General features: G+C 39.5%; 2 protein-coding genes across 6 annotated transcripts in view; both read right to left on the bottom strand.

The window, feature by feature from the left end:
• gtf2h4 (general transcription factor IIH, polypeptide 4) overlaps nucleotides 1-6,026 on the bottom strand; it is a 22,572-nt gene extending 16,546 nt beyond the window's left edge. Inside the window, exons 1-3 of one of the 3 annotated variants that reach the window (XM_028598237.1) lie at nucleotides 5,708-6,026; nucleotides 4,252-4,370; nucleotides 4,023-4,127 (exon numbers count right to left, since the gene is read on the bottom strand). In XM_028598237.1, the coding sequence (XP_028454038.1) occupies nucleotides 4,023-4,127; nucleotides 4,252-4,370; nucleotides 5,708-5,806 (323 nt within the window). In that variant the 5' untranslated portion in view covers nucleotides 5,807-6,026. Of the gene's footprint in view, nucleotides 1-4,022; nucleotides 4,128-4,251; nucleotides 4,371-4,763; nucleotides 4,922-5,707 lie in introns of those variants that run through there. The other 2 variants (XM_028598240.1, XM_028598239.1) reach the window with 2 other exon arrangements.
• A 114-nt stretch (nucleotides 6,027-6,140) lies between these two features.
• Nucleotides 6,141-10,264, bottom strand: polr1h (RNA polymerase I subunit H). Of its 3 annotated transcripts, none has more exons than XM_028598243.1 (5): nucleotides 10,222-10,264; nucleotides 9,460-9,585; nucleotides 7,283-7,386; nucleotides 6,442-6,551; nucleotides 6,141-6,353 (listed from the first exon to the last, which is right to left on the bottom strand). In XM_028598243.1, exons 2-5 carry the CDS (start codon nucleotides 9,581-9,583, stop codon nucleotides 6,329-6,331), a joined length of 363 nt encoding a protein of 120 aa, XP_028454044.1. In that variant the 5' UTR covers nucleotides 9,584-9,585; nucleotides 10,222-10,264; the 3' UTR covers nucleotides 6,141-6,328. The 3 variants fall into 3 exon arrangements, with proteins under 3 accessions (XP_028454044.1, XP_028454042.1, XP_028454043.1); XM_028598241.1 differs by lacking the exon at nucleotides 10,222-10,264 and adding an exon at nucleotides 10,105-10,215; XM_028598242.1 differs by lacking the exon at nucleotides 10,222-10,264 and adding an exon at nucleotides 9,918-10,098.
• Between the last annotated feature and the right edge of the window lie 4,892 nt (nucleotides 10,265-15,156).

Here is a 15,156-nt window from a genome sequence, read left to right as displayed (position 1 = left end):
GTGCCTGGTAGGTTAAAATCTCCCTTTAGGGCTAGAAAGGAGCACAGCCCGTTTAAATCAAAAACGTCCCCTAAAAGGTGAACGACCCCCTTTTCCCATTGGGGAAAGATGATCGGTCTACTCCCCATCAATAAACCGTTGTTAGGAGGTAATTATCTTGTAATTTTTATGTCGTCTTCATCTCCAAAGCTGAAGGCTGCGGTCTCCTTTCTCAGCGGTGATGTAAAACGCATCACTCAAGCTATTGTGCACGAAAGTCGGCGAACGACACCATGTAAACATAGCCATACTGAGAAATACAGAGAGGTGTGTGTAGAGCTGATAGGCTTAATTAGCTTTGTATCAACTCATTTGGCAATGGCTTGAATGTAACGGACGTTCATTAATATGAAATAGATGCACACTTTAGTTTTAATATCAAACAAAGAGAAATGTTCTCCCTCTTCTTAAGATGGTCATAAATTGATACAAGAGCAGCTACTTCCTTGTTAACCTCTTCAACTGCAATGAATGAAATGCAGAGGAGAAAAGAGCATCCGTCTCCACAAAACCATCTGTTGAGTGTTTGAGTTATTTATTTGTGCTTTACAACATAATCACAGTGAAAAAATGACAAAAATTTGCTCTCGCTCTTCCTTCGGCCGAGCTGGCACATGTCTTTTCAGCCTGAATTTCAAACCACAGGCTGCAGAGAGCCTACAGGACAACGAGGAATTCCAGTACAACACACTAGATCTGCTAGTGTACAGCTGGACTGGAGTATGTGATGTTGGCTCTTAGCAGAATAAGAGTGTAAACCCATTCCCACCAGTGAGGTCATTGGTATGCATGGCTCCAGGTTGATCCAGGTCATGTCATGACCAACCATCTTGTCATGACCAGCGATCAACCCGTGTTGACTGGCTTGGTTTGAATTTCCAAAAGCAGGGTTGAACCGGGGTCAGATAACCCTGGTCCGACCCAGGTTATTGGTGTGAAAAAGGTATCAGATGCAAATGATGTAAGATGAAAATCAGTTTAGATGAGAACCCATTGAGATCTCTTGGTGCAATTATCACATTTGTTTCACTACAAAGAGTTAAATACCGATAGTTGATAAAAAAAAAAAATATAACAACCAATGAAATATGTATTCGTATCATACGTATGTAATGTAAATATATACATGGACTAAAATTCTAATTTACTTTATTGTAATGCAGCCTTTAAAACCAGGAAAAGACTATTTGCCATTATAGGATACAAAACAATATCAAAATCTAACACCATATCAAGTCTCATATCAAGATATTGATATAATGTTGATATATTGCCCAGCCCCTTCAAGTAAATCTGCGCCATGAGAGAAACAAAGAAACTGTATTTAATGTAGATCGTCAGGTTATGGCTAGTCTCACATTGCCAGACCTTCCTCTGCAGCGCTGTGGTTAGTCCACACAGCATTCCTGGATGGGAGAAAAACCTGCTCTGGTTTATTGGCATTTCTTTAAACCAATCACAATCATCTTGGGCGGCGTTAGGCGCCGGACAGAGCCACGGTGCTTCTGCTAAATAGTCTCAGGAAGGAACTTGTTTTGGTGGAACGCATACGTCCTGGTCGTGGAACAACGGACGAAATCTTTACTCTCGCAAGGATCCTGGAGGGAGCCTGGGAGTATGCCCAACCGGTCTACATGTGTTTTGTGGATCTGGAAAAGGTGTATGGGGTGCCCCGGGAGATACTGTGGGAGGTGCTGCGGGAGTATGGGGTGAGGGGGTCTCTTCTCAGGGCCATCCAGTCTCTGTACAACCAAAGCGAGAGCTGTGTCCGGGTTCTCGGCAGTAAGTCGGACTCGTTTCAGGTGAGGGTTGGCCTCCGCCAGGGCTGCGCTTTGTCACCAATCCTGTTTGTAACATTTATGGACAGGATATCAAGGCATAGTCGGGGTGGGGAGGGGTTGCGGTTCGGTGGGCTGGGGATCTCATCGCTGCTCTTTGCAGATGATGTGGTCCTGATGGCATCATCGGCCTGTGACCTTCAGCACTCACTGGATCGGTTTGCAGCCGAGTGTGAAGCAGTTGGGATGAGGATCAGCACCTCTAAATCAGAGGCCATGGTTCTCAGCAGGAAACCGATGGAGTGCCTACTCCAGGTAGGTAATGAGTCCTTACCCCAAGTGAAGGAGTTCAAGTACCTTGGGGTTTTGTTCGCAAGTGAGGGGACAATGGAGCGGGAGATTGGTCGGAGAATCGGCGCAGCGGGTGTGGTATTACATTCAATTTAAATCGCACCGTTGTGACGAAAAGAGAGCTGAGCCAGAAGGCAAAGCTCTCGATCTACCGGTCAGTTTTCGTTCCTACCCTCACCTACGGTCATGAAGGCTGGGTCATGACCGAAAGAACGAGATCCAGGGTACAAGCGGCCGAAATGGGTTTCCTCAGGAGGGTGGCTGGCGTCTCCCTTAGAGAGAGGGTGAGAAGCTCAGTCATCCGTGAGGAGCTCGGAGTAGAGCCGCTGCTCCTTTGCGTCGAAAGGAGCCAGTTGAGGTGGTTCGGGCATCTGGTAAGGATGCCCCAGCTGGACGTGCCTGGAACACCTCCCTAGGGAGGAGGCCTCGGGGAAGACCCAGGACTAGGTGGAGGGATTATATCTCCAACCTGGCCTGGGAACGCCTCGGGATCCCCCAGTCGGAGCTGGTTAATGTTGCTCGGGAAAGGGAAGTTTGGGGTGCCCTGATGGAGCTGCTCCCCCCGTGACCCGATACCGGATAAGCGGACGAAGATGGATGGATGGATGGATGTTGTACGTTCAAAAGTAGTTTTAGTTATGCAACAGAAAAGTCAGACTGGACAGTCTAGCTAGCTGTCTGGATTTACCCTGCAGAGATCTGAGGCGCAGTTAACCATAGTCCTCATAAATCCACCGCAGTTTACAACGCCAACACAAAGAAAGAGGAAGGTAACGGACATCCGGCCCAAACGAGGGACATCTGGTGGAATTTCCATCGGCAACAGAGCAATCCCGGAAGTGGAACGTTGTGGATACAGAATATGTTTTGGCAGATACCTGATCCACTTAATAAGATCAGTGTCGGGCCCTGATATGGAGCTGGTGTATCAAATCAATGCATCCCAACACTGAATACCTTTGGATTAAACCAGAAAACACAACTGATCTTTGCCAATGCCATAATAAAATTATTTTTTACATTCAGTCAATCACAGCAGGCTGCTGACTCAGTTTGTAGTCCCACAGTGATCAGTCAGTGTGTTGAGGCAGTAGTGTGTGTGTGTGTGTGTGTGTGTGTGTGTGTGTGTGTGTGTGTCGCGTATGGTCATGGAGTATCAGAAGTGTGGAGGGGTTCAGAGCATGCAGACTTTAAGAAGAGGTTGTACAAAGTACATTTTGTAACTTAATCACTAGTTATTATATTACACCCATCTTGAATGTCATCAAGTGCAATGTCAAGTGCATACAAAATGTATTAATTTAATAAGAATTTGTTTTTGTGTAATAAGCAAATTTTTGTTTATTTCTTATGCTCGTTTAACTTTGTATGTTCAAGTTAGAAAAAATACACATTTAAAAATTTTAGTAGATTATTTCCTGCATTTTCCTTGATAATCAAGTAACCTCATGATACCATTAAATCGCAACATTGTAAATCGGAATATGACTTTTTCTCCAAATTGTGCAGCCCTACCTTACATAAAACAAAGACTTTAAATTTGAGAAAAAGAAAACACTAATATCGGATCTGTATTCTTTATCCGAGTTGAGGTAGCAGATTCTGTATCAGAGAGGAAGAGCTGGATTGGTGCATCCCTAATTCAGGTACTTGTTACTGGCTGAATGGCAGCTTCTGCTGCCCAAACCTTCCAGGAGACTGGCTGGCTGGCTGCTTACAACAGCTGACACAGCATTCATCGCAGAGGCTTTTAGAAAACCAATGTGGATGTAAATAAAAAATAAAATAAAATAAATAAAACCCCTCACCAGAAATGTTACAAAGTGGTACAGGTGTAATGAAGACATGACTTACTTCTGACTGTCTATTTTCACCCACAATGCCAGCGCTGCCTGTGGGAGAGGCTGGTCCAGGAACAGCATACGCATCACATAGTTCTTGGCCAGAGAGGGGAGGTCCCTGTGTAGAAGGTCGAACACAATCTACTGTAATCTGACACACCACAGTACAGTACAGTACCCGGGAGTCAAATGTCACAGCAACACCATGAGCATCAGTACAGTATGTATACCAGCCAACATACCTGTAGACAGCCAGACATGTTGCTGGGTGGTTGTACAGTCGGTCCAAAATCTCAGGACTCAGCTCTCGCAGGTATTCATGCAGATTCTTACACTGCAGGTGGACACGTAGCTTCATTATCTACCAAAATAAAGAGGAATGCCAATGAACGCACGCTCACTGTAAACACGAACATTCGGTCCCATCTGATACGTTCATACCCACGAGGAGAACGTCGCACCAAATTCCCTTTACAAATCTAGCACTTTATTGTGGCTTTGGTGATCCCTAAACGCACATCATGATCTAATTACATTAGACTGGACAGCTATTATACTTTGCATCAACACTTTGATTCGGTATATGTATAGTGTACGTTTAACTTTTATTTAAGCGTGATAGTATGCTAACAGCTTATTCCAAAATGACGTGTAACGTTAACTCACAACAGTCAGTCCCTCGCAACAAACCAACTACAGGGGACAAAGCTCTTGATATTAGTGTATTATCTTGGATGTAAAAAACATTATTTACCGTGAAGACGGATATAAAATGTCGACGAATTCCTGACAGTAAAGGTATTTTATAGTATAAACTAACTCATTGCATTGTTGTCATTGGGCAGTTCTCTTTCGCTGTGCAGCCATGTTTGCAGGGCACGTGACCTCCACACGAGCGTCCTTATTGGTCATGTTCTTCTTCAGCTATTTTTCAATGGCGGTGGTCGAGGTTGAAAGGCGCCGTACCGCCACATGCTGGCTTTAGGATTCTGAATTATAATAATAATTTCTCTCAGACCATTCATAATTTCCGACTGCATCACGGATTCGACTCCGACCTGCGGCCCTTTGCTGCATGTCTCTCTCTCTCTCTCGCCCATTTCATGTCTTCAGCTGTCCTATATAAATAAAGGCCTAAAATGCCCGAAAAAATAATCCTTAAACCCTAAATCGATACTAAGGCAGCTACTTCCTTGTTAACCTCTTCAACTGCAATGAATGAAATGCAGAGGAGAAATATATATATATATATATATATATATATATATATATATATATATATATATATATACACAGTACAGGCCAAAAGTTTGGACACACCTCATTCAATGTGTTTCTTTATTTTCATGAATTTTTAAATTGTAGATTCTCACTGAAGGCATCACAACTATGAATGAACGCATATGGAATTATGTAGGCTACTTAACAAAAAAGTGTGAAATAACTGAAAACATGTCTTATATTTTAGATTCTTCAAAGTAGCCACCCTTTGCTTTTTTTGATAACTCTGCAAACCCTTGGTGTTCTCTCAATGAGCTTCATGAGGTAGTCACCTGAAATGGTTTTCACTTCACAAGTGTGCTTTCTCAGGGTTAATTAGTGGAATCTTTTCCCTTATTAATAAAAAAGCAAAGGGTGAGAATTTACAATCTAACTGTAGTTTAACAAAAAAAAAACTCAATTTAAAGGTCCTCTCACAAGCTTTTTTTCTGCAGCTTTCCACTGTTTCTCCCAGCATCCGTCAGTAGCCTTTTTCCCACAGAGACCCAGCGTGTTGCCCTGAAGAAGATCCGCCATTAACGTCCGCTTTGCTTTTTTAACACTGAACCAAACAACGGTGGCCTAATGCTTGCCCAGCGTGCAGTTTTAGTTACTACCCGTTTTACTGTTACTACCTTGGCTGCCGGCTTAACATCTCCGTCCCCACATTCCGTATCCGTGCCTTTTATGCAGAGCGGCGAGGCGGAAGAACGGCGAAACATTCCCCCCTTGAACAGGCTGTGAGAAAGGGGCTAATGAGAACTGAGCTACAGTATTTCCATTAAACCTGAGCGCACTTTATCCACTGATGAAGACCGCAAGACGCAACTGAAAGCTCTGGCAGAAAAAGATAGCAAAGTTGACCCCAAAGTTAAGATTCATTTGTCAAACTTTATTCAAAGTGTGAATGCTAATAATTCCAGAACAGTAAGATAAACCACCAGTGAAGGGCCCACTGTTATATTTACAACCCATGTGTTGGGAAAGCATCCAACTATCAGACAGCAACATGAGAGCACAAGCATGGAGAGGAATGGAGGAGGTGAGCTGGACTTGTTCTCAGGAGTCCTCCTTCTCTTGATACCTGTAACCCCAAAATAAAAAAGATCACACAATAGCACACACTGTTCGAATGAAGTTTCCACAACCCACAGCCCGTTCAGATGGATTACCTGCAGTGTATACAGGTGAAGAAGACAGTCTGTCCTTCATCTGCCGATCTCATCTGACGGGTGTGGTAAATCATCCCTTCTTTATTGCATCGAGAGCAGCGCCGGTCAATCTAGAGAGAGCAGGTCACCGTGTTAATAGTTGTTAATAGTTGTTGGCACTTAACCCTAAACACGTTCATAGCAACAAAAATGACAGTCAGAAACAATTTTTATGATAATAAAGAGGCGTAGTTTACTTCATAGGCTGTTTGTTTGTGTTATTCCATTATATGGGTATGGGTCACATAACAGGGATATAACCAAAAGATGTATCCTGGGATTCAATCCAAACTTTCATTTGTTTAACCCTTGTGTTGTCTTTTTCTGGGTCAAAATTTTAAATAAAAACTTTTTTTTCAACCTTTTGGTCGTCTTTTCAAAACTTTTGTTGCTTTTCCCGATGTTTTTAAAAAACATTCCCCAAAATTTTTTCACTTCACATTCTTTTATTTAATATTTGTTTTTAAATTCTATAAAATTTAATAAAACACCCAAATTCAATGAAAGTAGTGAACCGATCATTTACTTTACTCGCGAAGAGCGTTGTAGGGAACCATCCACGGTATTTCTTTTGACAATTTGGTTGATGGAAACCCAAATTTCTTCCGTACTTTTTTTTTCTTTTTTTGAAATGGGTTAAATTTAAGGGTTAAAAAAAAGTCATAAATAAATGTGTTTTAAATTTGACTGAAAGAGACAATTCTACTGTTAATCACAATTATTTCTGAGACAATTAATAGTACAGCAAAACTCTGGAATAGTTCCGGCTCTCCACGCGAGCAGTCCGAGAGTCTCTTCTTACCACAGCACCCTTCAGCTCGGCGGTGTCCTCGTCCTCCAGAGCCACCGACGACTGCTCCGCGGGGTTGAACACAACCGTCGAGCAGATCTCCTGGCCCGAGAACTCTGGGGGAGACAACATAAAAGTCAAAGTCAAAGTCTCTTTATTAGTCTCCCAAAGGAGAAATTCGTTTTGGACAGAGAGAAATTGCTGCAAGAGTAACATAGACACACATCAAACACAGGGTATGGGTCACATAACAGTTAGACATTAAACATAAAGGCTACTCAAGTAGCTGTGCAAAATTACAAGTTACCATTTTCTAAAAAGGCAGTATAAAAAATGTATCCATTTGGAAATATAAATATACTTAGAATCCATTATAAAAATGCAGTAATTCCTTCAGTCCTATCCATACATACATTCAGTCACAAATTTACATTAATAGAATTCATGGTCATACATATTAGAAATAAGGTATCATATCGGCAGTTTACATATGGGCCATTTTCTTGAAGCTGTTCACAGTGAGGTGTGTGGATTACTGAGTGTAGCGGAATCTTAGAGCACCACAAACTAAACATTCCCCTCCATCCATTAGAGGGTTATAGGGTGGAGGAAGACATCTCAAACCAAAATGATCTGCATTCACACCGAATGAGCCAAATATAAGACGACCCCGATAATAGGACGACCCCCCCATCCTTTCCGTTTCAAAAATTATCTTTTGGAAAAAGATTTTATGAGGAACAAATCTTGTTTTAATAAAGAAAATATTTTTTATTTAAAATGATATTATAATTTCTCCTCGAGCATGAAAGAAACACTTTTGTTGTCCCTATCTCAATGTTTTGTTGCTTATTTCAACAACAAAATATTTTGTGTTTTCAACATTTTTATTGTTTTTTTTTTTTTCCCCCAATGTCTTTGTCCTTTTTGTTGAAGGTTTCACTTTTTCAACGTTTTAGCCGCTTTTTCCAAAGTTTTTCATGCTTACTTCCGGTGTTTTTGAAGTTTTTTTTCATAGTTTGTCACTTTTTCCAATATTTAAAAAAAAAAAAAAAAAACTTGGAAACAGGTCACCAGGACAACATGAGGGTTAAAGGAGAATTCTGGCCAATTTTTTCCGTTAATCTTGATCGCTATAAATATGTGAGTACAGTCGATAGAAAAAAAAAACAGGCCGAATCGGTGCGGTCAACAACACGGAGTAGCTGCAGCCACGTCTACGAGCTTCCACTCAGCTAAAACGGCAGTTGTCGGGGCAGGTTTTAGAGTGCCTTTGTGCCTCTTATCAGACACAAAATGCAATTAAAATGTCTGTGCAACATGAACAGGGCTCTTGTGACAACAAGATGCGTTTTCAACTCAGACATTGTTTAAATTCACCTACCCTGTCTCAATCCTGCTGGTAGGATTTGCATATTTATAGCGATCAAACTTAAAGTAAACAGACCAAGTTCAAAAACAGTAGCCTGTATTTGCTTTTTTAACAGTAGTAGGTAAAATAATGAATAAGCTCTTGTTTAACATCCAAGGTCTTCTCCCTTTAATCTTACAGTAAAAAAAGTGCAATTTTAGCAACATATGAAATCAGATGTATCAAATAAATCCAACAAATTCACATTTAAAGTCACTTTCAGGAGAAATACACATATAAAAAACTTAAAAATAAAAATAACTGATATATCGAGTCAACCCAATATCGTTATCGCAATATCACACTGTGCAATATTACCAGTAAAACATGTCCTGTTCTCTTTATTTATATATTTTATACTGTACAACATGTCCTGTTCTGTAGACATAGTTGTTATTTATGTATTCGTGTTGTACCAGTCCAATACTAACTGTCAGTTTAAATAAACCTTGTGTTTCAAGAAAACTTGTTTAATTTGTTATGAATCTATTTTGATGCGTTTTCCCATAACTTTTGTAATTTTACAAGTTTAAAAATATCAAAAATTAATATTCATATCGCAATATTCATAACATTGACATTTTGTCAACATCGTGCAACCCTATTAGAAGTGAGTGGGGACACAGAGTGGGACACCGGGACACAGAGCGGGGACACAGAGTGGGGACACAGAGCGGGGACACCGGGACACAGAGCGGGGACACAGAGTGGGGACACAGAGCGGGACACCGGGACACAGAGCGGGGACACACAGCGGGACATGACGGAGAGTCGGTACCTGCTACAGGGATGCAGAAGGAGCAGCGGGGGCAGCGGACTGTGTCCTGTAGGCCTACTCCTGGGAGAGGAAGAACATTCCCACATTCTGGGCAGAAGTTAGGGTCGCCACCAAAACACGACATGTCTGTGGGAAGGAAAGGAGCCCCCTTTATACTGTACTTTAAGGGAAGACACTATTTACACTAACTGTTGTTCTTTAATCATGCAAATTAGCATGACTGGCATACAGTAGGTCAAGGTACATTTATTTATACCTGTAGGTAGATTTGGTTGTCTCACACACACACACACACACACACACACACACACACACACACACACACACACACACACACACACACACACACACACACACACACACAAAATTGGGTTTGGAGGTTGTGGTTACACTTCTGTTAACATTCAGGAATTGTGTCAGGCTTTTTTTTTTTATGTCTTGAAGATTTAAGGACTTACGTTCAAAGTACAATTAGAACACTATCATGGCGTGTAAGAATTTAAAGCACAAAACCAGCACAACATTAGAGGCAGCACGTCACTTTAGCACGTGAGAAGAACTGGAACTAACTTCAATCTGCAACCGTTAGCTGACGTTATATTCAACTTTTTCACAGCAGAATGTACTTAATTTACTTGACGTTACCTGTTTAATGTGTAACTAACGCGTTGCTACACAGATAATACGAAGTTATCGGCGAGAAGACCAAAACTTCTGTCTCTGATGTTACCGTAAGTCTAGAATGCGCATGCGCATGGTTACCATACTGCAGGGTCCTTCTACTCCTCACCGTCGCACGCTGAGACGTCATAGAGTTGCTTTTTTTTATTGCAGAATAGATAGATATATACACAACTCATTTCGTTACAGAACATGTTTTCATGAAGAATAAAAAACAGATAAGAAAAAAAATAATGCATATCAGTCAATAGTTAGACAGTTTAAATAAATATCATATAACAAGTAGTCAGTAAAAAAAATATAAACAACAAAAGTAAAAAGCCAGTGTCAGTGTCAGTATCAGTTAAATTAATTATAAAGTTAAATCAGATAAGCATTGCATACATTTTGATGCTGATTTACCCTCTAATCCAGAAATATAATCTATATAATTTTTTAAATCAAGTTTAAAAACAATTGAAGAGGTTTATTTTTCATAAATTTCGATTTATGAATAAAGAATTTTCCAAGCAAAATTATTAAGTTGACTATATATTGTAGAGAGGAGTTTGAGTCAGAAAAGTAAAAGAAGATATAAAAATTAGATAAATGTATGTTTGAGGCAAATTGTCCATTAATGAAACATTGTATATTATTCCACAGAGAAGAGCTATGTGAACAGCTATAGAATAAATGGTCTATCGTTTCTGTTTCCATAAAGCAAAAGCTACATTTTTCATCTACGGTATGGATAATTTTAGAGATAATCTTGATACAGGGGTAAAAATGGTGAAGAATTTTAAATTATATTTCTTTTACTTTGTTTGTAATTAAAATGTATGTGGGTTGCTCCATGCTCTATTCCAGTTAATATTTTCATATAAGGGGGACCATTTGTATCTGGAGGCAGGGATGGATGCACATTTGCACATAAAAGTTTTTTTTATTACTTTGTTGTAAAAAAAAATAAGACCATTTATTGAAATACTGCTGGAGAGAGATATATTAAATTGATCCAAATCTGTCTCATCTCTAAGTAGGGTGATGATCCCATGGGGTATGGCTCTTGTTACAATATCAAATTCTTTTCTTGGAGGATGAAAATTAAATTTATGGGTGAAGTCGTCATAAGCTAAAATTTTATTTGATTTATTTAATAATTGGGATACCAGTAGAATATCATGTTTAAACAAGTTTTCTATAAAGAGCGTCTTGTTCCTATATATGATGTTCATGTTGTTCCAGATATAACATTTATGAGGGGAGAAATTGAGTTGCTCTACCATAATATATTTTTTTATTCAATGCTGTCAAATACAAAACAGGCATTTTTATACCTCTTAACAATTTTACAAATAATTCTAAGCAGCATACAAATAAAATGGAGGAAATAACAAAATAAATAAATAAAACAATAAGAAAACCACATGAAGCAATAAAAACAATAATAATATCAAATAGATCAATAACTCAAAATAACATTATAAATTAACTCAAATTTAATAAAGGGGGGCTTTAATTCATTTATACTTCAAGTAATTCAACAAGTCTCAAGGCACTTATTTTTTCCTCCTTTTTTAAAGACTGAAAAAACATTTTTAATTCATTTTTAAAAGCTAAAAAAATTGGTGAATATAAAATGTATTAATAATATAAATGTTATTGCACAAAAATTTTATTTCTTTGTTTTGAAGAAAAATACCAAACTTTACCATCTGACACTCACATGGGCCACGTTCAGCACCAACAAAACGTAGCAATAGCGTTCTTTTAAACTGAAACGGGGGTGCGTTGAACACCATGTTTTGTGCGCTCTGAGACTCACTTTAAAATAATTTATAAGATCTATCCGATCACTGACTTTCTCAGAAAAAGATTCAAATTTGAAGTAGACCCTTGTGTATTTTGCAAGATGGCTGATGAGACTCTGGAACACATATCCCTACTCTCAATTTACCACACATCCCCTTTTATATGGATAATATAGATTCATCAGTAGGCCTATCTGATTTAGTCAATATAATTATTCTTATGGGTATATATCATGTTCATTGCAGTAAGTGGAGATGTTCTAAGCCTTCCTTTGTTTGGTTTATAAAGGATTTTAAATCATTTTTTTCCTCACTGGATATCTTAATATTTCACTGATCAGGTTATCATAACCACCGGAATGGCCTTCACAACATATTGTATTGTTTATGAGAGCGATCCCTCCATCATCCATTAAATGAACCATGGCCTAAACTCCTTTTTCCATCCAATCTTTATAATAGAGATTTCCTTTTGTGTATAATGTACCTGTCGTTCCAAATTGTAGCTTTATGTGGACTAAAGTTATGTTTATGAAGCATTCTCCAATAAAGTAAAACCTGCAAATGATAATCCGACATTATATAAAGGGTAATATAAAGGGGTCAAAATCATATCTGTGAAGAAATAAATCAATCTATGTAACGTTACCTACTGTAACATCTTCATGAACTGATTTATTTGTTATGTAAATGCAACCCCCCCCTCAGCATAATGTATATTTGTGTTTTGTTTTGATGTTCTGACTATGCTCTTTGAATGTTGTTTAAATAAAGATCTGGTTGCCCTGACAGACAAGGAGGGAAAATCCACTGGTAAATCACTAACCAAGTTAATAGTTTAACAGGAAAGCTAGAGGACAATATGTGACTGACCTCATGGACACTGACTCTTAACCCCCGGCCCCCTTTAGTCACTACATGTTGCATTAACCTTCATCCTGGACTCTACACCTGCCCATTGCACATACTAAATTTTTTTTGCACATTCTGCACTATATAGCCTCTTTTTTCTTATGTTAAACATCTATTTTGTAAATTGCATTACTGTATATTTGTTTCTGTATTTGTTTTTTTCAAATTTATGTTCAATAGGTTTGTTTAGGTTTATGAATGCACCAACCAGCAAGACAAATTCCTCTTAAGTGTTACTCACTTGGCAATAAATCATGTTCTGATTCTGACACTAGAAGGTACAGTTGCTTGTTCTCCTAATACTAGAGTTATCATTTACTCTACTGCATACATGGGTTACTGTAAGTATAGTCTGGATCAGCAAAAGTACATCTCCAGGATAATTGCCTGGACATCTGGTGCACGAGTCCCTCCCCTTCCTCTCTCTGTGTGTGTTGCCGATGTCTAATTTGGTTTGCTTCAGGAAACGACTAACTTCAAACTAGCAAGCTACACGCTGAAAATGTCAAGTTTTTAAGAAAACCTGGATGGTGCAACAAGGCAGGCCTGCTTGATTCTTTCAGGGAATGATTGTAAAGACTTACAAAGAATATTTTCAGGGCCTTTCCTCTCTAACTGGGACATTTTGGGACCGATTGGTGGGATTGCTGTGGACCAAGTACACACGGTGATACACTGGTAAGAGCCAATGAGGTTTAACCATGGATCAGCTAATTTAAATAGCTTACGTTACTGTATTGTGTCAACAGTTAACTTCATTTAACATTGTATGTGGCCTTTTCTTTTGCGGGGTGCCAATGTTCCCCCAAAACAAGTTCCTTCCTGAAACTATTCTGCAGAGCCACCGTCGCTGCGTCCTTTTTTTTTTCCTATCGCAGAATGCATCTGTGGAAGGGACCTTACTCTGCAGCACTGCAAAGGAAGCTCTGGTTTATTGGCATTTCTTGAAACCAATCACAATGGTATTCAGACGCAGCGACGGTGGCTCTGCTAAATAGTCTCCGGAAGGAACTTGTTTTGGTGGAACATGTGTACGTTCAAAAGTTGTGTTAGTCATGGCACAGAAAACTCTGATTGGTCAGATAGTCTAGCTAGCGGTCTGGATTTATCCTGCAGAGATCTGAGGAGCAGTTAACCATAGTCCTCATAAATCCAGCGGAGTTTAGAACGCCAACACAAAGAAAGAGAAAGGGGACGGACATCTGGCAGGACCGGAACAAAAACCCCGAAATAAACGGTTGTCGATATATAGACTACATCAGGGTAAACCACTACAGTAAATGTGGAGTCGGTGGTAGAAGTCGTGCCACTGGATTGTTCTCTGAACAGCAGGTTGTCAGTCAAGCAAAGAGTCCTTCAGCATGTGGTCACATATCAAAATAGTTGATTTTATTTATACTGTATTAAAGTTATAAACACATCAGGCAGTGGTTTTACACATCACCATAAAAGACATGAATCAGTCAGTCAATCTTGTGGATCATCTCCCAACGCTAATTACAGTACAATGATTAATCGTTTCTCGAGCCACTTCATGTTGCAGAAACTAAGAAAAGAAAAAAACTGGCAGACAAACAATCAGTGGTTTTTCAACAAACCTAAGCTGACCAAACCATTCAGAGTGATCATCAGGGAAACGATAGAATCAATGACTAGACAACTCCTTTGCAGCTTGGCAAACATTGTTAAAACTTCAAGTTCAAGACAGTTAAATAACTTAAAAAAAGCCTTACCATTATTATTTCATCCTTCATATTAACAAATTCCTTCTACAAATTTAGAAACCAAGATAACTCAGCTGGAGAAAGTGATGTAGTCCCCGTCTGAACCCATCACATTGATGGGGTTTAAAGTGGGCTACACACAAACATTCAATGCATTACTTTACCAAAAACTAAAACAAATAGGACTTCCTAGAGCAGCTTGAGCAGGAGATGGACCACAAAAGGCCTCGGTACGCTTCTACCAGTGCTGTCAGTTTTAGGGCGTTGCGTCCTTCAGGAGTCAGAACACGTAGCAACACTGGGCCTTTAAAGCTTTAGTGCGTAACTTTTTGACATTTAAGCCATTGCCAAATGAGTTGCTACAAAGCTAATTAAGACTACCAGCTTCCCACAACTCTCTCTGTATTTCTCAGTATGGCTATTCTCAGAAGATTGTGTCGTCCGGCGACTTTCCAGCGCAGAAAATCGAGTGAAGATAATTACCTCTTCTGAAGAGTCCATCGTGTTATTTTATTCCTCCGTGTCCTCCTTGGCTACTAGTAACTGCATGGAGGAGGGGTAAGGGTGGTGCACAATCACGGAAGGCTTGT

This window comes from Perca flavescens, chromosome 14, assembly GCF_004354835.1.
Source record: "Perca flavescens isolate YP-PL-M2 chromosome 14, PFLA_1.0, whole genome shotgun sequence".
NCBI classification, from domain to species: Eukaryota; Metazoa; Chordata; class Actinopteri; order Perciformes; family Percidae; genus Perca; species Perca flavescens.
Note: the sequence above shows the minus strand (reverse complement) of the source record. Positions and strands in the feature narration are given on the sequence as shown.

What these genes read in the sequence shown, in the direction of transcription:
- polr1h (XM_028598243.1), bottom strand. Translation starts at nt 9,583, where the DNA reads ATGTCGTGTTTTGGTGGCGACCCTAACTTCTGCCCAGAATGTGGGAAT. An exon ending in CTTCTGCATCCCTGTAGCAG is followed by an intron (nt 7,387 to 9,459) that starts GTACCGACTCTC and finishes TGTCTCCCCCAG; the next exon opens with AGTTCTCGGGCCAGGAGATC. An exon ending in CCGAGCTGAAGGGTGCTGTG is followed by an intron (nt 6,552 to 7,282) that starts GTAAGAAGAGAC and finishes TGCTCTCTCTAG; the next exon opens with ATTGACCGGCGCTGCTCTCG.